The sequence below is a fragment of the Lates calcarifer genome, linkage group LG4 (assembly GCF_001640805.2).
Source record: "Lates calcarifer isolate ASB-BC8 linkage group LG4, TLL_Latcal_v3, whole genome shotgun sequence".
NCBI lineage: Eukaryota > Metazoa > Chordata > Actinopteri > Centropomidae > Lates > Lates calcarifer.
Window position 1 is genome coordinate 10902343 of NC_066836.1, and position 27999 is coordinate 10930341.

Consider the following 27999-nt stretch of genomic DNA (forward strand, 5'->3'; position numbering starts at 1 on the left):
CGGCAGCAGCAGCAGCTCAGTCAGAAACAGAAGTGACCGCTAGCTTCATGTCAACGACACAGACAGTACTCCACTAGCAAAGAGAGCGGAAATCTTTTAGAGGGAAGGAGAGGGAGAGACAGAGGGAGAGAGAGAGAGAGGGGGGCTGCTGGAAGGGACACCGGGCTGTAAAAAGAATTCCCTTGCATTTGAACTCGGCTGGATATTTTTATTAATCGATTTGTGTTTACCTATCTAAAAAGAGCTCGGGAATATCAGCTGTAGGAAGGGTTAGCAATAGCCACCGCCATCTCCTTCTCAGTCGGAGCGACCGCCGTGTCTTCCACACCATGGGGAACGCTGCCACCGCCAAGAAGGGCAACGAGCTAGAGAGCGGTGAGTCCTTGGCTGTTGTTTGCCCTCAGCGGCGTTTCATGTTGTATTTAGGCGTTTGACACTTAACAAGTCTCCGTAAAGTAGCTAGCTACCCAGTTATGACACTTAACCGCTGTTCTATCTGGCAGCTACAGTAAGGCAGGGGAGGGCCGTCCGTCCGTCATCCCCCGCACAGTTATACCACCAGCGCTGCAGACACTCCGCCGTTTAGTTGACGGAAAACAACATTTATTTGTGTTGTTGTTTTCTTTTTTTTGCACAAGAAATTAGTTAAAGGCATGGCTAGCAGAATGAAGACCCCGTGGATGTTGTGGTTTTCTTGGCTGAAATGGGGGGTGGGGAAGGGGAGCATTGACTTGACAATGTTAATAGGCTATTGAAGCATATCACAGAGCTGTGGGTTTAATGTTTATCGATAAATTCCCCCCCACCCCCATATTGACGATTTCACACGTTTAAAAGGTTGTTCTCGCGGCCAACTGGGGCACGAAAGGGATCAAGCTTGATGACCAGCTAGCCTGCTAACTTTAGCTGTGAGGGGGGGATTAGCCCTCAGAAGGCCCCTGTCATTTCATTGCCTCTTGATGGTGGTAGCCTGTTCAGGGCCTGTGCACACACGTACAGTTTAGCCGTTGGCGTGTAGTCGCCTCCCATCTAAATCCTTGGATAATGGGTAAAAAATCTCCAGCCCTAGCATCACCTCATCATCTCTACAGTGGTGTCATCCTCAGCTTATAACAATCACGACGTGGCTCTTACTGTTATGTTTTCCCCTGCAGCCTCCTCTCAGCACAGCTAGCTTGTGCCAGACAGAAACTTTGCGCTGGTGATCCTAAATCTACAGCAACAAAACTACAAACCCATGAGTTATTGATATAAATAGGCAATAAATTTTACTCGAAGGCAGTGTGGGACTGCCTCTGCCTCGGGCTTCACTGCTAACATTTTATTCTTGGCTACATAAACAAAGCTTTCCCTCTGTACAGCACCCTGACCAAATATGGTGAAGAAATGACAAATGCCCTCTTTCCATTCATAAAACCAGGACCTACTACTGTCTTCCGGGCATATGCATGCACATGCACACTCATGCAAACGCTCAAATTGTGTCACTTATGTTTATTTAGAGGTCCCATTTCTAATCTCGTGGTAAAGGTCTATCAAGGCTCACTTCTCACACTCAGCTTGTCATTGACTGAAGCAGCTTGTCATCAGACCTTCGTCAGAGGATAAGGGGTATTACAAGCTTTGAAAGGTTTGACGTAACTCGGCCTAGGCCAGTGTTACTTTGTGCTTGTATACTTTGATGTGTTCAGCTGGTCATCATTGAGCACCCCATGCAGCATATCATGCCTGTTTTCCTGGTTGTAAACATAAAAGCTGTAGGTGTTTATTGTTTTTTTTCCCTTGCACAATCAGTTGCATTTGATAGCTTAGAATCAGTCACACACACACACACACACACTGAATTTTGTCCACTGCTTTCATGCACTTTTACATCCTTAAAAACCTGCAGAGAACCATCTGTGTTCAGTTACACACTCAGTTTGTTTAAAGTAGCGTCACTTTATGATGCAGTGAAAACGCTCCTCTGAGATTTATTGACCTGTTGAGAGATACCAGGCAGGCACAGTGAACAGTGCCAACCAGAGACACTTGGGCAGACAGAGATGATCAGATCAGCAATAGTTGCCATACTGCCAAGCATTTCTTATGTGTGTAACTATGATCCTGAGATCCTGGGCTGTGGCTAACTGTTAAACCTGTTTAAGCTGACACTGTGGCCTGAGCTGCAGATTTGTCTGGAGTGTAGCCGCTCTGACAAGACGACCTGGTTACCTACAGTGTTGTTTATACACTAGACTACTTGTGTTTACTCTATATAGCTGCAATTAGCTGGATCAGTTGGAACAGCACCAGGATGGTCACACTTGCACAGGGAGATTAAACGGTTGCCATCATGACATCTATTTTATTTCACTGTGCCCATGTACTGTGTTTCACACTGTAGTGTAACAGGGCCGATCGACATAACTAAACCATGTTATGCTTGTCTGGATTTTGGCATTGCTGTCAGGCAGGGTTGGCCAACTGAGCTGGCTTTGGACCATTTATTTTTCCCTCAAGGTACAAAATGTTTAAGAGACATTTGTGTGTACAAGAAGAGCTCATATTTTTCAACCGTTTAAAGTTTCTGTAATTGGATGGGGAATACTAAATAAGCATGAAGGTTATGTTCTATCAGTTAATCTCTAGGTTTTGGCTTGTACAATGTCAGACTAGAGCTGAAACAGTGAGTTCATTGAGCAGTTGAGCATTGAAAAATTAATCAACATCTATTTTATGATTTATTAATTGTTTAAGTCATGTTTCAAGCAAAAATGTGAAACATTTGGTGGTTCTAACATCAACATCTAAAATCAAATTTTTTTTTCTGTCATTCTAAATTAAATGTATTTGTGATTAGGATGGTTGATTGTACTAAACATGGCATTTGAGGACGTCAGACGTGAGGCATCAGACTTTGGAAGATTGTAATAGGCATTTTTCCCTATATTTTTGAACAAATAATCAATAGAATAATTGTCATGGCATGTTTTGGCATTCTGAAAAATCAGTTCAATCAGTTATCAAAATAGTTAATTCTTTTTGTGCCAACCAACCAATTGATTAAACAGCCAATTCTTTTATTTATTTATTTATTTTTTGTTAAGTGTAATTCAGTATCTCTTCTTAAAACTCAGCCCCTTAAACTTGTAACTGTTTTAAATTATTTTATCTCAGTTTCCAGAATCAGGTGCAGAAAGAAATCCCTCATTACAAGCTTACAGAAACTCAGAGGCTTTGTAGCATAGAAAATATTTTTGAATGTTTTTTTTTTCCTCTAGTATGCATCATTATCTTTTCAATCTGACCTAATATGCACGACTGAATTTCTACTACATGGCATTTTGGTACACCTGTTCTTCGAATACCACAGTAGACAGTCAGTCTCTGTTTAAATTCCACAGGTGAATGTCAACTCTGTTTTCATTCTTGTTGCTTTGATTCACTACATATGCTCCATGTTTGTTGATGTGTTATACTTGTTGTCGTGTACATGAACTCTATATTTCTCTCTGTCTTCTCTTCCGTATCATCCCATCCATGTGGGTGATTGTTCCTGCAAAACGTTGGTGATCAATAGAGACTTTTGGTATGCTCATTCCTCCAAAAGATGACCAGAATGACAGAATGGCATTGGTCTCATTGTGAAAACTTGCTAGATGTGCTTGCTTTTATTGTGTGCTTTGATAATGAGTCTGTTTTTATTATCCACATTCTCTCAATCTGGATATCTGCTGTCTGCTGTGTTTCCCATACTGTGGTTTGTCTCTGCTTACCATTTTTATGCTGTGTTTTATAGCTTTTCCCCAAACTGTATTGAGTGATGCACAAGATGCCCAGAGAAACCTACCCCGTAATTTTTAAGTGTTGTGGTCTGGTCCCCTTCCCATTTAAATATAGCTACTAAAACAGAAAACATACTGAGTGTCTTGGCATGCATCACTAGTCTGCCTGTCTTGAATGGTGTTGTCTTGTGTTTGTGTTTTGTCTTTCCTTTAGAACAAAGTATGTGATATTTTTAATATTCTAATTTAAGTTATATCCAGATGAGAGTTGTCTTTGCCCCTTTTTCTTCTCCATTAATTTGCAATTTGATTTCCATTTCCTACATCTCTTCCTTTCTCCTTATAGTAGTTAGCATTTGGTCTTTTTGCCAGTTCCATCTAAAACCTGAATGTCTTTATACTAACAACCCAAACTGTGCTGCCTAAAAAGAAGCATAGGCTAACTGTGTCTTACTGCACTGTTTCTCTTTTTTAGTGAAAGAGTTTCTAGCCAAAGCCAAAGAAGACTTCTTAAAGAAATGGGAATGCCCGCCACAGGTCAGAACTATGAAGTTGAACATAGCATTTATGATAGCTTCGTCCTCATCGTATGCTAACACATTGTTGTTTCCACAGAGCACAACGTGCCTAGATGACTTTGACAGATTAAAGACCCTGGGTACCGGCTCATTTGGGAGAGTCATGCTGGTGAAACACAAAGGAACAGAGCAATACTTTGCCATGAAAATACTGGACAAGCAGAAGGTCGGTTGAAACATGCAGCAAAAAGTTTGGTGCCATTTAATATATCCAGCCAAATACCCTAAAAATGACATGATAACTTGTTCTTGTTGCATTCCAGGGTTACTAGGGGAAGTAAAATAAATATATAAAAGCTTCCTGTTGCTAGTGTAAGTGCGATTTGTTGATCAGTTCATGTTATCTCTTTTTATCTGCCAGGTGGTGAAACTCAAGCAAATAGAACACACATTAAATGAGAAGAGGATATTACAGGCCGTGAGCTTCCCCTTTCTCGTCAAACTTGAGTATGCGTTTAAGGTACGGCGTGCTATCATTTAATGTAATTATTTAATGTAGTAACTGAGAGTCCTTCATTAGGTTATCAGCAATGTTTAAGCTTTTTTGGGGGTTTTTTGTTTTTTTGTTTAGGACAACTCCAATTTGTACATGGTGATGGAGTACGTTCCAGGGGGAGAGATGTTCTCACACTTACGACGAATTGGAAGGTTCAGGTGAGTATCATTTTGCAAAAGTGATCAACGTATTGCATATAACATATGCAAAGTCTTCTTGTGCAATGCCTCTTTGATGTAATCATTTATTTCCTGCTCTTTTGATCCAAGAGCAAACATTGATAGGTTTTTGAGATTGCATATTTTTTTTCTTGTTTGTTTTTTTCTGACTGTGGACACCTCTGTCTCTTCCGCCTTTCCAGTGAACCACACGCACGGTTTTATGCTGCCCAAATAGTGCTGACATTTGAGTACCTCCATTCACTAGATCTCATATACAGAGATCTGAAACCCGAGAACCTTCTCATTGACCACCACGGCTACATTCAGGTGAGCCAGAACGTAACGAATGAATATGTAATGCTCTGCTGTGTCTCACATGTCCACACTTTGCTCATGTATGGTATACATGCTCCTGTTTTCTAGGTGACAGACTTTGGATTTGCCAAGAGGGTAAAAGGCAGGACCTGGACGTTGTGTGGGACACCAGAGTACCTGGCGCCAGAGATCATCCTCAGCAAAGTATGGAGTTTCTGGGGGGTTTTTGTTTCAGATGGACAAATGTTCATTGTCAACACACAAATGTCAGAGTGTTCACTTTCCTTTCCCTGCAATGAAACAAAAAGTCTACCCTAAAACTCTTGTTTTAGTTTTTGCATTGCACATTGCACACTGCACTTTGCATTTTTTGGAAGATGTTATTTGGCTGAGTAATTTTCTTTCCCTTGTAGATAACATCAATCATCCAGCCCTTAAGCAAATCCGTTTTCAAGCAAAACAATTGTCAAGCTACTTAAAAACATCCATAGTAAAAGTTGGGTTTCCTTTTTATACTAACCACTCTCACTGCGGAACAATCCTCAAGAGGAAATATATACCAGAGGAAGAGATACCAACTTTTTCACTTTCAGAAGCCTCAGTAGACCACAGTGCAATGCAGCAAAGAGATATGATGTGTGGTTGTGCAAGGGCTACAACTCTTAAATTTGTATCAACTGGAAAAAACTGAAACTTTGCTATTGCAACAGCTCTATTTACTAGAAACTCAGAACTACATTTGAGTTTAGAAAAACATAGAAAATCACTTGGGTTGAGGCAAAAAATTGGTGTAACAAAAATGTAAATTACAACAGCCTATGAAAGTATCTTAAATGCATTGTATCTCAGATATTGTCTTTTACCAAATGGGCTGTATGTAGACAGAAATGAGTATTGTCATATGCAGTCTTGTGTGACATTTTCTTACTGTACATTGCAGTGAAATTATACAGTATGGAAAAATAGGCATTTTAATGCAAAGAGTGAGAAAACAAAGAATATCTCCCTATTATAATGTTATCATACAGTGCAGCTGGGGCTGTAGGACACATTTGGAAGTTCCCTCTTAAATTTAGAAGATGTCTTAATAAAGCTAGTGTTAGACTCTCTGCACATGTGACATAAATGTTATCATCAGAGGGTGGATATGAGGCTCTATGCCGACAACCATTTACCTTCCAATTTGTTGTGGCCTAAGGAACCTCTTGTAACTGTATCTGACTGTTTTAGGGCTATAACAAAGCTGTGGACTGGTGGGCCCTCGGAGTTCTCATCTATGAAATGGCAGCTGGCTACCCTCCATTCTTCGCAGATCAACCTATTCAGATCTATGAGAAGATAGTGTCTGGAAAGGTAAGCAGGTGTTTGTTTCAGGAATTTCCACATGAAGAAGAAAAAGCCCTTTAATTTGAAACATGCTCTCCACCTGTAGTTTGAGAATCACCTTTAAACCGAAAAGTCAGAAAAAGCTGAAAAACAGAAAAGCCTAAAAAGTTCCTCCTCCTTATTTCTAGGTCCGATTCCCCTCCCACTTCAGCTCCGACTTAAAGGACCTGTTGAGAAACCTGCTGCAGGTGGACTTGACCAAACGATACGGCAACCTGAAGAATGGAGTCAACGACATTAAGGGCCACAAATGGTTCGCCACAACAGACTGGATCGCAATCTACGAGAGAAAGGCAAGACACCAAATGCATTTTGTAGTTACACCAAACGGTGACACTGTAAAAAGCAAGTTAATTAGATATTGATTTGTTCACATTGATTTTTTGCTAGTTGTAAAATTCCCAGCTATGATGCTGCAACAGTATTATTTTACACTGTTTTGTTTCCAGAAAGTTATCTGAGGGCTGTTCATCAAATTTATTTTACAGGTCTTTATTTTCATTCATTCATTCATTTCACAACCAGCCAGTCAAGAGTGTTATGGGTTTTTTTTTCCTCACTTGGAAGTCACCCAGCTCCATTGTTGGCTGTGAGGTATCAGTGTCACATTCCATTTTGCAGGGAGGACAATGATAATGGAGTATTTCGATTAACAAAGCAGATATTAAGCTCTGGCTTGAATCCTATTGATCTGTTGATTCTGGTTAATCTCAGTTCTCGTACAATCATGCTCTGCTTAACTATGAACTTTAGACTGGTTCTTGTTTTTTCTTAAATGCATCTGCGAATCTGAGTCTGCTTCTTGTGATTTTTTTTTTTTTACAAGATCACCATTTTAATTTACTTTTTATGTTCTCCCCTGTTTTATTGTTGCCTCCATGATTTACAGTAGTCACTGGTTGCAAAATGTCTGCTTCCACAAGACAAAACCTAGTGATATTCTGTGGTGAAGAAAGTATTCCCAAAAAAGCAGAGCAAGTTAGCTAGATTAGACACACAAGTCACGAAGCCATGTTTTTTTTCCTTGTCTATTTACAGTCATTGAAGGTGATTTGTTTACTTGTTAAATCCTGCTCTGTGACAGTGTTTGAATGTAGTATTTTGCTGCAGGGTAGTTGCAAAAGGCAATTTGTTTCTTTTGCATTTAAACTTTTCCAGATAATATGATTCTTTTCTTAATGAATGAAATGTGAATGAAAAAAAGATAGAAAGTCACGATCTGTGTAGATGAAATTATCAGATCAATTGGATTATATTTGATTTCTACATTTCTACAATGAGTGAAATTTTCAGGGTAGCGTGATGTGCACACAAACAAATCCCTGTGTGCCTTTGAATCCCAGCTGTAGTTATCATCATCTTCTTTCTGTATCTCCCAACCGTCATCGTCTCTTCTCTACCAGCCACACATGCTGTATGTTTACTAAATACAGAGTTGAGGGAAGTGGACTGACAACTTTGAAGAAATGGTACACCATCACATTTGTGTCATGTCAAGCTTTAGCCTCAAAGAACATGTAGGTTACTGTGAAATGGGTACATCCTTGAAAAGATAGGAAGTGTAATCTAACCAGGAAAACAGAAGTGACACTGACATTTATTGATAAAGATGCTAACATCAAGGTTAATAGTCATGCGCAAAACAAAATCCATGATAAAAGGTACTTTTTATTGCTGGGCTATGCCTTAGGTGAACTTGAAAGTGTACAAAGTGTTGTCCGACCATATCTAAAGGCACAAGTGTTCTAGCGGTTCTGGATGGCAACAGTCAAAGGTGGGAAAAGCCTGCTGTCGGAAGAGACGAGGGAAGTTGCACGTTTTCAAGCACACTCTCTTCAAAGGAAGTCATGGTGTTGCACTTGGTTATACACACAAAGTTATGATGGTAGTTGGTGTTAAAGGAAAGAAGGCTTTAGAGAAATGTTCTACCTCTGCATACGGTCTCACCTTGTTGTGTGAAGTGGGCACCATTATCGGCTTTTGAAAAACGTACAAAAATTGTTGGACCCAAACCCTTGAATCCCGACATCAGAGAAGCAGCGGAGGGAGATGGTTTCACAACTGATCATCTGAGAGACACTTCATTTAAAGTATACTGACTCCTTCAGCTGTCATCATTCAGTGGAATTTAGCATAACTGATGCTACTTAACACACAGTCGGTCTGCTCTGTCTTTTCTGATCAGTTCTTAGATGCATTTTGACAGAGAAGAAATGTGAAGCTTTTTGACAATTTCTCTGTAAGACAGTCTGCTTTTCCTCAGAGAAATAACAGCTTCCCTTTCCTCTGTCTCTTGTTGTTTTTCTGACTGACAGCGTAGACATAAATATAAATCCTGCTGGTTAAAATACGCATCTCTCTCATTCCTGCAGGTGGAAGCCCCGTTCATACCAAAGTGCAGAGGCCCAGGGGACACCAGCAACTTTGATGACTACGAGGAGGAGGAAATCCGTGTTTCTTTAACGGAAAAATGCGGAAAAGAGTTTGCAGAGTTTTAGGACACGGGAACATGGATATATCAGGGAAAAATAAGGGGATCTTTGCACTCTTCTAAAGACTTGGGATGGAGCAGAGACCATCGTTTTTCAGATCTACTACATAGTCCCTTCATTCCACAAGGCTGAATGAGGTCGCCATGATCCTTGGGTGCCGATAACCTCTCACTGTCACGTACACCTGCGTATTAAAGCAGACACACCACTCTTTTCTTTTACTTTTTTTTTTTTTTTTTTGTACCTACCCACTTTTTTTTTTTTTTTTTTTTTTTACTTTGAAGCAGTTAGTCTTGGATGTTATTACCCCCTTTTTAAATGTGATATTTTTCAATTTGTGAGGAAAACCTGAGACAATGGCCAGTGATAGTCCACACATTGTAACTGACCTGTCTGTGGCAGTTTGACACACAGTTGTGTGGGTCGAGGGGTTATTCCCTCTAGTCGTCAGCAATGTATATTTAACGGTCTGTTACAAGTCCACATCACATTGGCTATTTCAAAGTACTGGCCAGCTTTCAGAGGTAGTATTCGTCCTATGTGCATATCTGTCAGTTTTGTAAGACATTTGAACACGTCAGGTGTTTGAAGCATGACCAAATAGAAAACATTGGGTGACACAAGAAGAGAGGTCCTTTCCTTTCTTTGCTTTTTCTGCCTTAGAGAGCCAAGTCCTCAGATGACCCCACCCCCAAAAAACCAGCCACTCACTGTCTTCTTGGTATTCTGACCCAGGCACAGCAAGCCATCGCAGAAAATGACAAACTTTGTAACATTAGTAAAAATGCAAATCCAGTCATTTGTTTGATCCTTTTGGATCTGTTAGTTACATCCAAATTTTGTCATTTGGTGTATGTTACTCTTTTTTTGTTTGTTTTTTGTTTTTTTGTCACGGTGTCTAACGTTTTAGTCATATTGTCCCTAGATTTCAGGTCTGCTTATAAAGACCTATTGTTATGAGTCTGTGGAACAATGTGACTTCAGTAAATGGAAAAAGGGGTGAGGTGAAATCCTTCTTAGGGTTTTTATTGAGTGTAATGTAAAGTTGAGAAAGGTCAGTGTGAATAGTTTTGGCGGCTTTGTGCCTCAAAATTGTTAGTGATACCTTTAAAAAAGTACAGAATTTATAATGTATTAAATCAAAGATGTTTTAAAATCTTAAACGGGAAAGCAAAACTGCAATTTGCAATATTCTCCCTGTTACCAACCCCTGAACAGATTATGTTGTTTCATTCTTGTCAAAGAATGTAGATTTACAACTTATAGGTATGCATATTTGAAAGCTTGATTTCAAGGTACAGTTTTCCTCACAATACACTGGCTAAAATAAAGACTGCTCCTTTGTATCACATGTAACCCTGTTATTGTTAAGCTCATTACATTATACGTATATGCATTGTTTCATATATGTTTTTATTTATACACATTAGAGATGCTAATAAATTTTATTTTTAAAAGTGTTGAAGTTGTGCAACTCTCCTTCCATTGTGATATTTACCACTGTGTCATCAATTTCACTGGCATATATCCATAAAGTTTGTATCACAAGGTTTGAATATCGTTGACTAGTTCATGAATGTGATAGATGCAAGGTTTAACTTCTTTCTTGCAGGTTCATGGGTGACCCAACGAGTCCAAGATTTTTTTGACAAATTAACTGACAGATAATTACATTTTGACCAAAAAAAGTGTCAAGACAAATTAGCATTTTATTTGAGATTTTTATATTTCAGATTTTTTTCTCCTTTTGTTTAACTCTCTTATACAATGTTATACAATGCGACTACAGTAAATGGAAAAGGGTGAAGTAAAATCCTTAATAATACATACAGATAGATATTAATTAGGTGCGAGAACAGCACTGTATTAGCGTTTCAACTACTAATCCGAATTTTGCATTTTTGAACCTTCGGCTTTGCCATAGCCTTTGCAGCCAGAAGGCGTGTGGGTAATGTAGTACAGCGACAGACACGTGGGGCGTTGCGTTGCCGTCCACTCCAAGTTAAGCGGAAACATGGCGGGCTTGGAGCTTCTGTCTGATCAGGGATACCGTTTAGACGGACGAAAAGCCACCGAGCTGCGGAAAGTCCAGGCTCGCATGGGTGTGTTCGCTCAGGCGGACGGTTCCGCGTATCTGGAGCAGGGAAACACCAAAGCTCTGGCTGTGGTGTACGGTCCACATGAAGTAAGTGGCACGGATGGAGGAGTGGGCTAGCCAACAGTTAAAACACATAAGTAGATATGTTTATTTAGCACATGAGCACCACAGCTGCCATCACTAATGTTTGTAAACTTTTGCAAAATGTAACTCATCCGTTTGAAACAGACGCATAGGGGAGGGCTGTGTTGTTTGCATGTTTGTTTATCCATGATCCACATGAGCACGGAATGTTATTCAAGTTGAACAGCCCAGTTTATCTCTGAGCAAATCAGGATGACCCCCAAACATACATTTTATGATCAGTCTAATAACAGATCCCGAAATAAATGACATGTTAACTCACTGGTCTGACCACTTACTGTTTTGTCAAAAGTCTGTGGACACTATTGTGCTTTAGCACGCAATGACATTTCCCTCCAGCTTTGTGGGGAAGTCTGGGAAGGCACAGAGCCCTTTGAACTCAACACCATCCAACACCTCTGGGGTAAACTGGAACACTGAAGCCCGGCCTTACCACCGAGCATCAGTGCCCGACCCAACTAATGCTCTCATGGGAGCAAATCCCTGCAGCCAAGTTTTCCAAAGCCTCCCTAAAAGAGCGGAGGCTGGTGTAGCAACAGATTAATGCTCATGCATCACAGATGGGTATAATGTTTGGGTGTCCACACGCATTTGACCATGCAGTCTATACAGAAATGTGTGTTAATTGTACCTCAGTAATGCTATTTAAGAACAGCACATAAATAACAAAGGGCTGTAATGTTTGTGTTTGTCACCCCTAGATGCGAGGTTCACGTAGTCGGACTCTTCACGATCGGGCTGTCATCAACTGTCAGTACAGCATGGCCACATTCAGCACGGCAGAGAGGAAGAGGAGACCCCACGGGGATCGCAAGTCCACCGAGATGAGCCTCCACCTCAAACAGACGTTTGAGGCTGCTGTGATGACCCAGCTGTACCCGCGGTCTCAGATAGACATCTATGTCAAGGTCAGTAAATGCTGCCTGATAGGGAGACCTGGGTTAGATTTACTTATTGTTATTTTCTCAGTGTGAAGTACATGAAAACGTTTGCTTCCAATCAGATTCTGCAGTCAGATGGAGGGAACTACAGCGTGTGTGTGAACGCCGCCACTTTGGCGGTGATTGACGCCGGCATCCCCATGCGGGACTACGTGTGCGCCTGTACCGTCGGGTTTGTGGACGAGACGCCCCTCGCTGACCTTTGCTACGCAGAGGAAAGTGGGGGAGTGAGCTCTCTGGCCTTAGCGCTGCTGCCCCGGGGTGGACAGATCGCTCTGCTGCAGATGGATGCCAGACTGCATCAGGATCACCTAGAGACTCTGATTGAAGCTGCCATGACAGCCTGTAAAGGTGTGAGCAAGGTGCTGGATGAGGTGGTGCGACAACATCTCCAAGAAGTGTCAGTGCTCACTGGAGAGTGACGCAGGGACTGGGGAGGGGGCGGGCTGATGGAGAATCTTGTTTGCGTTTTTTTCCCACGCATTTATAGCATTTACTGTGTACCTTTGTATATATGTGGTGAAACTAGCAATAAATATGTGACACAGCAAAAGACGGGGAGAGACACAGTTTTTTGAACTTAGCATAGCCTTCCTATGCGCTGAAACACACTGTCCTCAGTTGCATTTTGTTGACGTCAGACGCCAACATTCTATTGACATGGGGTCTGTCCAATCACAAACAAGAAGTGCCGTCCCACCCTTTCTGAAATCTGAAATGTTTTTGTGCTTTCCGAAATGTCCAGAATCCAGATCTCAATCTAACCTCAAACCAAAAATGCCAAGACAAAAGAAAAATAAAGCAAAAGACTATTGCCTCCAAATGAATGATTGCTTTTTAGAAATACTAATGTCAGAAAAAGTTTTCAGTGTTTTGTGAAGCTGTTTGTTTTAGATCAGAGATATTAAACAGCACACATACAAGTTCTATTTAATATATTAAATTGACAAACAGAAATGCAGATTTCTCGATTTTCCATCTGTAACTCAAACTCATACGATTTTTCAAATGTATGTTTCCAACATTTTATTTTGTCTCTGAACCGGAAGTCAGTCCGCCACCCTACTGTTCCCGCAGGAACAAGGAAATTGAAAACGTTTAGCAGAGGCTGCTGTGAATGAGCTCCACCTCTGCAGGTGGATGTAACCGGCTTTACACTGGAAAAAGGTTTGTCTTCATACATATCATGCAAAATATTGAAAAACGAACCACTGAGCTGTTAAAATGTATCTCGCCTTCGCAGAGGGCAGCGGTTTAAACGTTTTATCGTCCTGCGACGTTAGCCCGCTAGCTAACAGAGGGCTAACCACAGCTATCTATATATGTTGAGAAAGTGAGCGGCAGAAGAGCCAAAAAACTCATGATATCCTGCTTTACTGTCGTCCGTAACAGTGAAAAATAATCTACAATCACGTATTTTAAGTAGTAGGTACAGTGACCGTGTGTGTGCTGCCTTCAGGGTCCAGTGTGTCCAGGCTTCAGGATTGTGTTACAGCTGACACCAACATGGGACTGCTGTCTGACCCAAACAGAAGACGGGCTTTGATCAGCCTGCTCACCCGCCTGAATACCCCAATCTGGTGAGTTATTTGTTCATCTTTAGCATGCAGCGACTCCTGCACAGGCCCAGAGGCCCAAGAGGCCAGAGCCTTTTGTTTTAAGTGATGACACTTCTTATTGGCAAGTCAGTCACACGACTACAAAGAGATGCAAAAAGACCACAACAAGATTTAAACCGGATAACTGAGACAAAAAAAATACCACAAAGAGACTGAAAGGTGCTACAAAAAGATGGGAAGCAGACAAAAAGAGGCACAAAATGACAACAAAGAGGAAAAATTACCTCAAAGTGATTAAAAAAAGACCACAAAAAGATGAAAATTGACTACACAAATGCATCACTTGGAGTTGCTTTGTGTCTTTCTGTCTTGCTGCCTTTCTTCTATGGAGGAGGGGCTGGGGGCCTATTGTCTGCTAATCCATCCATGGTTTCTAGTTGGTGAAAGATTGATATGCTAGTGACCTATCAAATGACTCCTTTTTTGATGTCTGTTTGGTATTTTGTTGCAATATACATGCTGCACCTGTGTGTGTATATGACCTCCATCACTTCCATGTCTCTATCACAGCTTGGTCTGCTACATGGCGGGTGTGGCCTGGTTCATGGGTTTAGCTTTTGAGCCATTCACTTTGCGGACATACATGTCAGAGAATGCTATGGGGTCTACCATGGTGGAGGAGCGGTTTCCAGCAGGGGAGAGGGCGCTGGCCACTGGCAGGGAGTTTGCAGCTCATAAGAAGAAAGTAGGGTAAGTAACATGGTAGCTTAAATATAAGGGCTATAATGAGAAAAAGTCAGTTGTGAAAATTGCAATGCTAAGTCTTGTCAGTGTCACAGGATCTGAAAATTTTCCTGATGTGTTTTCTGACATAAGCTGTTACACTAGGCCTTATAGCATTTGCTCTAATGCCTTAAATCTGTGCTGTAGTGTGACCAGTTGTTTCTCTGCAGTGGGATGCCTGTGGATTGGCTGGTGAAGACCATGCAGGCTAGAGGTCTAGAAGTGTTTACCCAGAGCTTCTCTCGCACTCTTCCCTTTCCTGACGAAAACAAAGAGAGATATGTGAGTTTGTGATGGGAGACTTGTTACATTTTTGGATGTTTCTCTTCACTTTTCTGATCTTGGCAAGAGACTGGTTTTAATGCTATTTTTGTACATATTCTGTTTCTCTACTTCATCTCTCACCATCCCTTCAGATGGTGAAAGGCACAAATGTATATGGGATCCTTCGGGCCCCTAGGGCTCCACGGACTGAGGCCCTGGTGCTGAGCGCTCCCTGCAGCCCAGGTGATAACAACCAGGCTGTGGGACTGCTGCTTGGTTTGGCACAGTACTTCAGGAGTGAGTATAGCTCCCACTACCTCCACCACAGTATACCTGCATTTACATGTCTCTGTTTAATGGCTGCTGTTTTCCTAAACAGATCAGATTTACTGGGCCAAGGACATCATTTTCCTCGTGAACGAGCATGATCTGATTGGTATGCAGGCCTGGCTGGAGGGCTACCACCACACCAATACTACAGGTGATCACCAGTCACAAATTATATCAACAAATATCCTTAAAAATATTTAAGTCTTCATTCACTTTGAGAGTCAACATCATTCAACCACTTTCTTTCAGACCTGAATAAAAACAAAAACAGTGAATTTCTCTTCTGCAACACCTATTGTAATGGTTCATCCAGGTATGGACTGGTCTCCGCTGCAGGGCCGTGGTGGTTCAATCCAGGCAGCTCTGTCCCTGGAGCTCAGTAGTGATGTCATCACCAGTTTGGACCTGGTACTGGAAGGCCTTAACGGCCAGTTACCCAACCTGGATTTGGCCAACCTCTTCTATGCCTTCTGCCAGAAGATAGGAGTCCTTTGTACCATCCAGGGCAAGGTAAAGTCTTGTTGACACTTATTGGCACTCATTCTCTTTTCTCATGTTTTAGTGATTACTGCAACGTAGGATAGGTCATATTTAGCTTCTATCTGTTTCTATAGCTGCAGAGGAATGACTGGGACAGTGTGTCTGGCTACAGCCATGCAGTCCAGACCATGATGCTGATGGTGATGAAGCAGGCCAGTGGGCGGCCCTGGGGGGACCACGGCCTGTTCCTGCGCTACCACATCGAGGCCGCCACCATCAAAGGCATCAACAGCTTCCGCCAGTACAAGACTGATGCTACCACCATTGGCAGGTCAGAGCAAGGGTCCACTGATTTTTACTTGTGTTTAGGTTTAATGTATATATGTGCTTTATTTTATAGATCACACTTTTTATAAACTGATTACTGCTGTTTTTGTCCGTATGAATATCCAATAGGCTCCTGGAAGGAATGTATCGTAAGCTGAATAATCTCCTGGAGCGTCTGCACCAGTCCTACTTCTTCTACCTCATGCCATCACTCTCTCATTTTGTCTCCATTGGTTACTACATGCCTGCTTTTGGCCTGCTCACCGTCATCCTGCTGCTTCGTGTATCCTTTCAGAATTATGTAATTTACTGTTTGATAGGGTTAGATCACTTGTCAGAGGTATGTTGATATGCTTTATTGTCAGATTATACCTTGACAGTGCTACAGGCCTTAGACCTGTGGGTCCAACTTGCGACTCCACCGACAAGAACAGAAGATGGAGTCGCTGACATTGAGCAGGTGAGACGCACATATTTACAGGCAGGTATTTAAGTATTTATTCTGCTTGCATTGGTAATTCACCACTTTTAATAAAATATGTTTCTTCCCAGCAGTCCAGTCCAGGAGTGCTGTCTGTGTTGACTCCCCTGGTGATCAGCCACCTGACTGGAGTAGCTCTGTACACGCTGCCAATCCGTTTTCAGGAGATGGCTGTTGAACACTTCCCGGTGTCTGAGACTGAGGCCGTGGTCCTGACAGCTATTGCTGTTTACACGGCAGGGCTGGCTTTGCCTCATAACACACACAGGTAGCTATTGACACCTGCAGCACCCTTCCAATTCTTTTTCTTTTTGTACAGTTTAAATATGCTTTTGCTGATCTTAAAGACTGTATCATATGCCAAGAGATACAATATTCCAAGCTAACTCTGCAGAGAGTGATTTCAGTACAGTCTCAAAGTAGAAAACTGAAACTTGACAGAGTCCACAGACACATGCACATTTAAGTTACCTTTATAACCTCATGTAACCTGTGTGTAACCTCAGTGTTGATACAGTTTGTGGCCAGATTTTATTTGAAACTTCTCTGTTTTTTCTTACACATCTTCTTACATGTTTAGTTTTTTACTGGCTTATAAAGGGTGATGTGCTTTAAAATGATTCCCACACCTCATGTCACAAGTTCAAAATCTAATTGACCCTTATCTGAGCAGCTGAAAATGACCAAAGAACACTTTAGTTGAGACAGTGGGAAACTTGTGCAACTTCAAGGGCACCGTGATACAAGACATTGAGCTGTTTGTTGTGTTGTGTGTTGCAGATTCCTGTCAGGTGAGGGGACAGAGCAGGGCTGGAGAGTGCTGAAGCTGGTGGCGGTGTTGTACTTGGCTGTGCTGCTGGGTTGCACCGCCCTCATCAATTTCTCCCTGGGCTTCATCCTGGCTCTCACCCTGGTGCCCGTAGCGGCCTTCGTCACACCCCACATCCCAAAGTAAGACACGCACACAGATGTTTACAGAGTTGTAGCTCTCTGTACTGACATATGGAAGTAAAACTGAACTCTCTTCTCCTTCTCCCCTTAGGGTTCTGTCAGCCTTCATCTTGGTCATCCTCAGCCCAGCCTGCACGCTCCTATTTTCCGTCTTTTTTTTCCAAGAGCTACAGGAGATGCCGGTCAGCTTCCAGGACGGCTGGCTGCTCTACCTGTCAGTCATCTCGCAGGGCATCCTGGACCACTTCCTGTACGGCTCTCTGGTCTACCCACTCATAGCCCTGCTGGTCTATCCTTGCTGGCTGCTTTTCTGGAATATCCTCTTCTGGAAGTAGATGCCAGTCACGCAGGACCACTGAAGGCTTTCACAGGGAGAAAAGTCCACTGGGGCGTTCTCAGGTTTGTCATCAGCAGGTGGGAATATGAAGAATGACAGTTATATCAACTGGAGAGATTGGAAAGAAGAGGAATAGCTATTGTTTACTTGGAAAAAGAGCAGTGACTCCCTCTTTTTGGACATTTTGTTGATATTTCAGTATCAACTCCAAGTATTTCATTCTTAAAACACTGGAGATGAAGCAGGACATTTTTACAAACTAAGCAGAATTGACTGTATCTTACTAAACATCTCACTTACATATAGTGGCAGAGGGGACGATCTTTTTACAAGTAATGAGGAATGTTATTGTTGGGTTGCTTTCTGTTTAAAAAAAAAGAAAAAAAAGAATTTGGTGTAAGAATTTTTTTCTAAATATTTTTGTTTGTGGTACATAAAGAAAAATACTGCACTGTTTTTTTATGTTGAATTTCCTTTTACCAGGCAGCACTGTAATGATGGAAAGGTTTAGACAGTACCAATATGGTTTATTCTAAAAAGTAAAAAGTGGTGAAACAGAAGAAACCAATTGGTTGGTTAAACCGTCTACTTCCTTTAAGACGTTTATACACCTATCTGTTGAACAAGCCATTAATACATCTAATATTTTTATACTTGTTTTGATAGCTTTGTTTGAAACTTGTTTATTTTATATTTATAAATGCCAAAATAAAAGACTGGTAAAAAGTTTAGTTCCCACGTTTGGAGCGTGACATTTCTGTACTGAGATTACAAAATCCTGTTAACATTAACCTCACGTTGGTGCTAGAGGCAAATAAGATAAGTAATCTAGGAACTACGCATGTCTACATCATCAGTCTAGTAGATATTTAACAAGATATGATGGTGGCATGAGAGGAAAAGATAGAGATGGGGGTCATCAAAGTCTAATGAATTTGTCCTCAGGGTACCATGATGCCGTGGCAATCCCTGAAAAATTGAAAGAGATTTCACTGAAATACAAAAATGTCAACCTGCTGGTGGACTTGAGGAAAAGTAAGGGGAACACTTAAGTCCTTAAGTGACACTGTCAGGGACCCATGAATGAACTAAATTTCCTGGCAAACCATCAAATAGTTGTTGAGATGTTGCTAGACCTCAGACTCCAGCGGTGGATCAACCAACACGTCGCTAGCAAGGCAAAAAACAAAATAGCAAATTAATGTTTGCACTGAACGCCTAAAGCTACAAAACAATCAGTGCATCTTTGAAAAATAGACCAATAGATGGAAAAACAGGATTTGTTCAGTTCCATTATGTTTATTCAGCTAATGCAAATTTTTGCAGTATTATGAACTGAAAACAGATCATTCCATTGCCGTCACAGCTCAGAGGGGATCGAGTAAAATTAGATCAACTGCTAAAATGTACATCAATCAGTCAATGCGTCTTGTTAAAAATAATACACTTAATACAATGTTATAAAAAAATAAAAGCACTTGACAACCCTGTAAACACGACATTCCTGTTCATTCTCCATGGCTTTCTTTTTTTTTTTTTTACATTTCCTAACTTACTTTGGCACCAACAGATGACATACTTGAACAGAACAGGGTATTGCACAAGGCTTCAACTTTCCTCTCACTTCACAGTTGGCAGAAACTGAAAGTACAACATTCCCCCGACTTCGGCTGCAACTGAATGCAAAGAACTTGCATCACTTCTCTCTCCCCTAAAATAAATATTAGGCCGTCTGTGTTGTTTGCACCACACACCCCCACCCACCGTGTAAAATAAATAAGAAAGGTCTGGCCAAATTCAGATGTATGTCATGGTCATGTCGTGTCAATATAAACCGGTCAAATCTGACACTGCAGTTCGTCGCCTGAGCCTCGACCGTCATCTGAGCCGCTGCGTCATGCTACAGTTGCTTCAAACGGCCTAGTCTTCAGCAGCCAGCCTGCTGTCAGAGAACCCTCAGTGCACTTGACAGTCTTGATGTGAGTATTTTGTCAACATGTATGTGGCAGATGTAGCATCCTCACTCTGTGTGTGTGTGTGTGTGTGTGTGTGTGAATGAGAAATTGCAGCCAGACTGTGAGGATGGGCAGTCAGCTGCTGCTTAAACCAGACTCTCCCCGGTCCTCTCTCCTTCCTTTCTCCTTTGGGAGAGATGAAAAAGGGGGTGGGGGTGTGGGGAGTGAATGTCACTGAGAGGAAATGTTAAGAAGAGTAGTACGAGGGTGTCGATTGTGAGGGATCGTGCGGTACCTGCTGGATGTGTGCGTCGGGTCTGGCTGTGGCGCAGATTTCGCAGCCTGGACGAGATGGCTTGTTGATGAAAGTGCACGAGGGACAAGCCCACTCTGTCTGCTGAGAGGAGACAAGTTTAGACAGATTTAGAAGGATTATAGGATCAAGTAAAAGCTCTCTTTAAAGAAGATGAGATATTAAACATAAACTGGTCACATACCTGTGTTTTACTGGCTTTGTTGTTGTGATCATTCAGTTGTAGATTCTCTATGTCGAGGACGTCTTTGATATCAGCTGGTCTTTCGCTTCCTCCGCCTGTGCTCCCTGAGGTTCACAAGAACAACAAGTTTGCTGAGCTACAGTGTGCCTTCTCCAGTTTGAACGCAGTATTTGCAGTGAGTCCGAAAATATTTGGACAGTGACAAAAACAGTGTTGTGGTGCTGTGTGGTGCTGGCTCTGTATTCTAGGACATTGGACTTGAGTTTAAACAAAGAGTACAAGGCTAAAGTAACTGTTTACATTCATATCAGATGAACAACATGGGAAGGAAGCACTGAACAAAATCAAGTTTTATAGATTTTTAAACAATGCTACAAGTCTAAAAAAGAAGAAAATTTCTATTTTCATATCTATAACAAAACTCATAAATCACTGACAAAACATGTACTGAAATACACTGTAGGAATCGTAGCACTTTTTCAATTAGAACCATTCGCATAAACCTAAATTAAATCATCCTATTTAAAATTTGGCTGCAAATCTTTTGCGGTTTATGACTGACTGAAGTCTCTGATCTGTAAGAATCACCAGACACAAAATATCTACTCTGGTGAACTTCTGCCCGGCTTCATGTCTTGCTTGTTTCTGGGAATTTTTGACTTCAGTTTGGTCTTCAGTTAGTCAATCATATGATCAGATGACCAGAGGTCGGGTGACTAATTTGGCTGGCGCAGAGCATCGCAGTGTTTGGCTTTAAAACTCCTCTGGCTGCTGCTGCTGCTGCTGCTTTGGGGTCACTGTGTATGAATATGGATGTAGGCAGCACTTTAACCTCATATCTGTGGTTTTAAATGTGACAGACTGGGGTGAGAAGAGTGAGAAACATATTACTGCTTTTAAACCTTTGCCTAAGCTGTGACAGAAACGTGATGCTTATCAAACTGACCCTGGTTGTTGTGGGGTAGCCTTGAGGGCAGGGTGCTGTAACCCCTCCAATCTTGGGAGGTGGGTCCGTTGCCTGGGGGGAGAGGCGGGGCGAGGAGGGCGCTCTCCAGGTCCTGCTGGAACAGCTGGCGGGTAATGCGGGCCTGTCGGGCAGAGATCAAGTAGAGGTATGCCGTGTCGCCGTCCTTCTGCACCCCGTAGGACGCCAACGATCTCGGCTCAGTGCACAGACACTGACCGATCACCCAGCGCTGCACGCGGGGATGGAAACCGTGCTCGTGAAACACCTGGAGAGAAAGAGTGGAGGGAGTCGGTGGAGCCGTTAAAGCTGCTATGTGACATTTTTTATTCCGCTGTAAATTAATTGAGTTTTCTGACCTGTTGCTTGAGTGCAGCCACGGTCATGTAGGGAAACACTTTCACCGTGACGCAACAGGATGACGAAACATCCTCCACCACCACAGATAAACTGCAACACAGATTTGGCACCGTGAGCTGCGAACACACACACCCTGGAGAATCGGTTGCAGTGACCTTGACCTTTAAATCCCAACAGCCTACTTCTCACCTGATCTCTCCGTCGGCGTAGTTCTTTTCAGACAGTTGAATTGTCAGCACCGCTTTTTGTCGAGCCAGAGCGGATGCATGCTGGGAAGCGGCCTGAGTGTCGCCTGCTTCAATGGCCCTGGCGAGTTCCAAACACAGCTCCTCTAAAATCAACAAGGCAGCGAAAGTGACATTTTTGGAGCATGTTTTGTGTACAGAAAAAAAAAGAGAGAGACACACGTGATGATAAACAGCTCACCGGTGAGCGGCAGCGAGGCTGAGCTCCACTGTTCCATAGCTGCTGCTGCGTGGTTCTGTCTGCCATCTGATTCATACGTGTTAATATTTGCAACTGTGAGAGGGTGAGGTGAGACAACAAAATCAACCGATGTCAGTATTTATTTTAGCTGCACTTGGCTGAAGGCGCAAAGCACTTATCAGCAGCACACTTTAATCACAGGGGGAAAGTTCAAACGGTTTTCATGTCTCAGCTGTATTCAGGTCACAGACACACAAGCTAGCATTTTCTTATTTATATTTAAATTACAGACATTATAGTGTAACTACTAATTTCTCAATAAATGCTTGTGTCCCAGTTTACAGTTGCTACCAGAATCTATCTTGATATATTTTTGAAGCAGTTTGCATCCTCTAAGTAGCAGACATAGTGCTGCTCATTTAGTCTTTTAGCTCTAGGTTTTGTTCACACGACTTTCACCTTCAAATCAGCCAGAGAACATGAAGTACTTGTTCTTTTATTTTGAAAACTGTCCACAACTGTGTGTTATACATATTTAAGTTGTGCTGCATTTGGTCTCTTTATTTTATATCAGAGGAAGCTAATGTGTCTTTTCAATATGTGCTTAATATGCAGGTGTCTCTTAACTTTTCACCTGTATCTGTAGCTTATTTATCTCATAATTTTCATCCAAGGCCAAAATACGCCATTTGTTGGCTCACCATATTTTCTGTGTGGCCTGAAAGAGGTGTAAGTCTGTCTGTTTTCGCCAAGGCTATTACATCCACATAATTATCAGTGCTGTAAGAATAAATGAGAGAATCTATAAATCTCTACGAGCTAAGTGCTATTTTGTTCTTGAATAATTGCAGTGTGTGTGACAGTGATTAAATGCTAGTGACTTAACATGTATTTATTAACCAAAAGTCACAAAGCATGTATCATTTTCTTTTGAATTGGACAAGCAACAGGTCATGACAAGAGCAGGAACAGAAAAGAGCAGTCAGACTGACCTCTATGTGCCTCTCTTAGTGACGACATCACCACGGTGGCCCACTCCTCGGCCTCTCGGTCGCAGCGGAAGTTGAAGCGAATGCAGTCGTGGGGCGGAGCAGCAAGACGCATCTCGTGGCAGCGAGGAGACTTGACCTCATAATGCACCGAGCGCAGATCAAACTCTGCAATGAACTGAGGGTAAAAAAAAAAAGACACAAACAAAGAAAAAAACAAAAAGCAAAATCAAAAGAAAGAAATGGATTGTATCAGCAAGTCCAAAATCAATCAAAATGAGAAAATATTGTTGTATAATATTGTCTGAGCAACAGTCAAAAATCCACAAATCCAAACATTCAATTTCAGGCAAATCTTCACATTTGAAAAGCTGGAAAGGAGCAAATATTTGGCATTTTTGCTTGAAAAATGACCAAAAAAAAAGTTAATTATCAAAATATTGCAGATTAGTTTCCTGCTGTGCCACAGAATTAAAGGAAATGACTGATGGACTCATTGTTTCAGCTGTACAGCACTGTTTTTGCTTCGGTAAGGGGCAAAATTCCATTCAAGCCACTGGCAAATTAAGACAGCCTTTAAATTAGCAAATACACCCACATGACGACCTTTTCTTAATTATCAGAGCGATACACTTTGACAATGGTGACGTGAATAAGAGGAAATAATTCCCTGAAATGTGACAAAAAACAAGCAAGATGCTTGTTCTGACAGAAGAAGACTTGTCGTAATTGAGGAGGTTTGGCAGCGCTGAGATTTTAGGCGATAATGTGGTCTCTGATTTTCACTGTGGTGATGGAGGGAAACATGAGAGTACTGAAGTCTGTTGTGGGTAGACAAAGACAGCGAGGGGGGATCTGCCTCCTGCCAGAGTGAGTACACATACTCTGATATGACTGTGTATGAAAAGTCTGCCAGCCCAGACAGACAAGCTAAAAGAAGCTGAGATCAAAGTAAAACCATGCAAATCAAGACGCGTCTCAATTGTCGAGGGGGGGATCTGTCTGACTTGAGATGAAAAGCTGATTCCGCCGTGCCAGATTTTAAGAACACGGCACATAGTGAACTTGACGAACAAAGGGTTCAGAGAGTTGAGTCGGGACATGGTGGGATTGGTGGAGTGTAAAGTAAGGTCAACTTCAACTTCAAGCATGATCAATCATGGGTGTCTACAGCTGGGGCTGATGTGGCCATTATCAGTAATCACTCCGTCATACTGAAAGAGAAGGAGGAACTTCACCCTGTACTGAAATGCGTCCCTCAGTGTCTGAGCAGAGCAGAGCAGCACTGTGTGGGAAACAGAGTCCCTGAGATTTGTCATCTTAAATGTATAAAAGTAAGTCGACTGTGAGAGGAAAAGTAGACATTAGCAGTGCACAGACAGAGGACTAGGTTTTAAAGCACCTACTTTAGCAGCAGAGAGTAAATTTGTCCTCTAGAGAAGTTAACAAGCAGTATATGATCTTAAATGGAGAGCATATAAAGACACTCTGAAGACACTGAAGTAAGGTTGTAAAGGGCAAGAATCTGCTACAATAAAACCTGTTTGCAACAACAACAGGAAAAGAGCAAATACAAAACCAGGAAAAGCGTGCAGCAGAGTTAAAGGGAATGATGCCGGGCTGGAAAGACAGGAATTATAACGAAACGCTTCCATTAATCCAAACACATCAAGCAGTGGCCAAATGAGGATCCCGCGTGCCCTTTATATCTTCAGAAGTAAGATTATGACTAGATTATGTTCTGGCAGGATACACTAGTTTTGCCTGGAACAACGCACTTGGTCTTTACTGTGGGGAACTTGTTTCTACAGTTATGATAAATCCAGTATCATGACATCACCACGAGGATAGACTGAATTAATTTGAGGCCAACACAGCATAAGCAATCATGTAAGTTAATTAAAAGGGGAGCTCCGCCAGTTTTATGGATGAGGATCAGTTTACTTGTTACGAGTAAAGAGACTATTCAACCTATGAAAACAGCTGTTGTATAAAGTTTTCTGTGGCTCTGGAGAAGCTTTGTAAAACGAGAAAATTCACTGGGCTGGGCTTTTGAAGGTGAAGGTGAAGGTCTAATGATAAATGCTATTCAGTTGCATTATGGGAACTGTAGGCCCCAGTGTTTTTGGCGCTTGACCCACACTAGGAACTAAAAATAAGGGCATCTCAACCTCTGCTGCTTCAGTTTTGCCCAAGTCTTTTTAAAAACCTGTCTCTCATGTATCTGCAGCTTTATGGAGGCACAATGCTACATAACTGGAGTGTCCTTTTAACAGTTAACACACCAGTTTATTGATCTTACAGCAGACCTCATTAGAATTTCTCAGTTTGTTACCTCAGTCAGTCTAGATTACGTCAACTCTCGGATGTACAAAATGAGTTTACCGTTTCACACCAGAGTAAAGTACTTTATCCCTGTCAAGTTGAAATGTGTAAAATGATGTGTTTACATGTGAAATGATGTATTTGTTGTTGTTGTTGTTGTTGTTGCTGCGGCCTACGTGTATGGTGATGTGGTGGTAAAACATCTAGGTGAATTCACCTCTGAGCTGTGTTGAAAGTGGGTGAGTGGGGAGCCAAAACTTCCTGTTCAACTCATTACTGTTCCACATCGTCATTTATACCTCTGTGTCATTGTCTAAATTCACAACTACGCTTGTCGACACTCCTTTTACATCATGTGAAAGCTCTGTTTGCCACACCGTATGTCACAACGCAGCCAATGCTGAAAAAGTGGCCAGTCTAATGTCTGTGTTTCTGGTTTCACTGTTTTGCTTTTATCCAGTAAGGGGAACGATTCGAGTTTCTGGGGCCAAAATGTCCCTCCACATCAACTGCTATTTGAATCATGTGCAGAATTTACAGGGATAAATAAAGACTTCCACAAAGATGCAGAGAGGGAAGTGTAATGGTGCATCAAGCGGGTAAACTGGTAGTTTGTTTGTTTGTAGAGATGACAAGTGAGAGGGGAAACACCCTCATGTCTTCCAGCTAAGTCCAGGAGAGTCTCACTGCAGCTGTTTACAACTACTGATCACTGCTGAAGGATTTCCCCTTGTTGCTGTTATGATTCTAATGAAACTAAATGTATTGTGGTTGATGGGAAGGCTGAAAAATGAAAGTGAAACTAAAAGCACTCAGAACTACAATATTAGTAACTCAAACAACAATTTAAGGCTGTTTGTTTGAATAATACAGGTTGTACCATTTGTAAAATAATTAGTACTAAAGTGGACTAAAGATGAGTGTGGTTTAAAAAGAAGATCTAAAAGGAAAGAGTGAGCTAAATGTTTGGCACATTGTTGTTACAGTGGATCCAGAGGAGAGGAGGAGGTGGGCATGCACTGAAAGACACCTGATGTGATTTTTAATCCCAAATCTTAATTTGTGGAGCTGCACGTCTCTGGCTCACTGCTCCATAAAATGGCGTGTACAGGCCCATGCTGCTACACAATATAAATGTGGTTCAGTGAGGTGGTTTGTCAGAAACATATCTAAATGCATGGCGATAGCGCTTCTGCTAAATACACAGGTATAAGTGCGAATACTCACCACACTGCGGTTTCCGCTCATGTCTCGCAGCGCCAGCCTGAACTCTCCGGCCCGGCTCGGGTCCATGCTGAGTTGAAGGCGCAGGGTCTCGCTGCCTGCTCCGGGGAGGCACAGGGGCCGGATCCCGGAATGGCACACCGAGACCCGGACTGACATTAAAACGGTACTGCAGCAAACCGTTGGCGCAGGCCCGCCGCATACAGCAGCCTGCTGGGACGAGGCAGGAGCCGGGGCTGGAGGAGCCCAGCCGCCCGAGCTGAGTGCCATGTTCGCGGACACCAGAGGCGGGTTTGAGGGTGTCTGAAGCCCCGCGGCGGGTGTGACTGCTGCCCGCTGCTTCTGTGTGCTTTATAAAGTCCGCCGGTGTCTGAGGAGGGCGCGTTTCTTCACGGGAAGGCTGTGGTTTTCTCCTCGCCTCGCGAATTCTTCCATCTCTGCCCGACCCGAGCACGGAGCGAAAGAAAAACAAAACAGGAAGTGCACGAGTACGTTTCTTATTTATGTCCGTAGCGAAACATGGCCGTGAAACATCCGACCTAACACAAATGCCATAACAGAGGCGGACGGAATTCACAAAAGAAAGGAAAAACGTCATCATGACTTAACCTCACATAATTACTAGAAAATTAATTTAGAAATTGAATATACACATGGTATAATATGTCATTTTAAAAATTAATTACTACAGAGGGGCCACGCTAAAACGGATCCGCTCAAAAGAATTTAAAAAATTAACAAATGCCATCATCGGATATAGGGGCAAAACAACATCATTTGTAAAACAACCCTTGATTTACAAATGATTGATTGATTGATTGATTTTTTTTGTTGTTAATTGTTTAACATAGTTATACTGCACAGAGGTGTAATGATAATAGGATCCTAAAATATATCCCAGGATTAACTGGGTGCCACATAGAAATTTTAGTATGGGAGTGATGTGGGCGGTTTGCTTTGTGCCAGTTAAAAACTTTGTCAGAAGAACTTTGTATGAGCTGTAACTGATTTATAGGCCCTTTGTGAAGACCCAAGAACACTGTTTCCCTTTTGCATAGGGTAGGATTTTTTTTTTTTTTTTTTTTTTTTTTTTTTCATCATACAATAACAGCCACATTTCTTGCCTGTGGTGTGATATTATGAGATAGTAAGATATTCATCACCAATAAAATTTAATTTCTTCTACTTTTGTAACCTTGGAATATGAATTACATTTTCTTGATTTGGCTTTTTGTCCCTTATATGTAGCAGTAGCACAGTTGAATAATAAATTAGGATTTCCATGATTACAAACTAACAAAGCAGACTGATACTTCAGTGATTATAGTCTGAGAGAAGGTGTTTGTAATTTCAGCCAGGTGTCATGCAC

General features: G+C 41.9%; 5 protein-coding genes across 15 annotated transcripts in view; 4 read left to right on the top strand and 1 right to left on the bottom strand.

Moving 5' to 3' along the window:
- Nucleotides 1-10655, top strand: prkacbb (protein kinase, cAMP-dependent, catalytic, beta b). Its single transcript, XM_018676490.2, has 10 exons — nucleotides 1-375; nucleotides 4243-4304; nucleotides 4383-4511; nucleotides 4707-4805; nucleotides 4917-4999; nucleotides 5203-5329; nucleotides 5426-5521; nucleotides 6548-6670; nucleotides 6832-6996; nucleotides 9076-10655. Exons 1-10 carry the CDS (start codon nucleotides 330-332, stop codon nucleotides 9199-9201), a joined length of 1056 nt encoding a protein of 351 aa, XP_018532006.1. The 5' UTR covers nucleotides 1-329; the 3' UTR covers nucleotides 9202-10655.
- LOC108883400 (SHANK-associated RH domain interacting protein) lies at nucleotides 4047-27405 on the bottom strand. Of its 8 annotated transcripts, none has more exons than XM_051069984.1 (9): nucleotides 26634-27405; nucleotides 23085-23259; nucleotides 22093-22185; nucleotides 21856-21997; nucleotides 21666-21756; nucleotides 21289-21574; nucleotides 20343-20446; nucleotides 20141-20239; nucleotides 4047-4106 (listed from the first exon to the last, which is right to left on the bottom strand). In XM_051069984.1, exons 1-9 carry the CDS (start codon nucleotides 26898-26900, stop codon nucleotides 4062-4064), a joined length of 1302 nt encoding a protein of 433 aa, XP_050925941.1. In that variant the 5' UTR covers nucleotides 26901-27405; the 3' UTR covers nucleotides 4047-4061. The 8 variants fall into 8 exon arrangements, with proteins under 8 accessions (XP_050925941.1, XP_050925940.1, XP_050925944.1 ...); XM_051069983.1 differs by having other exon boundaries at nucleotides 20141-20242; nucleotides 26634-27402; XM_051069987.1 differs by lacking the exon at nucleotides 4047-4106 and adding an exon at nucleotides 17884-17998 and having other exon boundaries at nucleotides 26634-27403.
- exosc4 (exosome component 4) lies at nucleotides 11159-12931 on the top strand. The gene is made up of 3 exons (XM_018676491.2): nucleotides 11159-11380; nucleotides 12139-12345; nucleotides 12441-12931. The coding sequence occupies exons 1-3, from the start codon at nucleotides 11210-11212 to the stop codon at nucleotides 12798-12800; spliced, it is 738 nt and encodes a 245-aa protein (XP_018532007.1). The 5' UTR covers nucleotides 11159-11209; the 3' UTR covers nucleotides 12801-12931.
- On the top strand, nucleotides 13420-18621 carry gpaa1 (glycosylphosphatidylinositol anchor attachment 1). 2 transcript variants are annotated; one of them, XM_018676477.2, is made up of 13 exons: nucleotides 13420-13545; nucleotides 13838-13958; nucleotides 14508-14687; nucleotides 14891-15002; nucleotides 15137-15281; nucleotides 15364-15465; nucleotides 15628-15824; nucleotides 15929-16125; nucleotides 16251-16404; nucleotides 16510-16581; nucleotides 16674-16870; nucleotides 17383-17553; nucleotides 17645-18621. In XM_018676477.2, exons 2-13 carry the CDS (start codon nucleotides 13885-13887, stop codon nucleotides 17886-17888), a joined length of 1845 nt encoding a protein of 614 aa, XP_018531993.1. In that variant the 5' UTR covers nucleotides 13420-13545; nucleotides 13838-13884; the 3' UTR covers nucleotides 17889-18621. The 2 variants fall into 2 exon arrangements, with proteins under 2 accessions (XP_018531993.1, XP_018531994.1); XM_018676478.2 differs by having other exon boundaries at nucleotides 16677-16870.
- LOC108883399 (alanine aminotransferase 2) overlaps nucleotides 19068-27999 on the top strand; it is a 12522-nt gene continuing 3590 nt past the window's right edge. The window contains exon 1 of one of the 3 annotated variants that reach the window (XM_051069982.1): nucleotides 19068-19869. Coding sequence is in view for 2 of the 3 variants with exons in the window: in XM_018676484.2 (XP_018532000.1) it covers nucleotides 23227-23265 (39 nt within the window). In the remaining variant the exon portion in view is untranslated. Of the gene's footprint in view, nucleotides 19870-23121; nucleotides 23266-27999 lie in introns of those variants that run through there. The other 2 variants (XM_018676484.2, XM_018676481.2) reach the window with 2 other exon arrangements.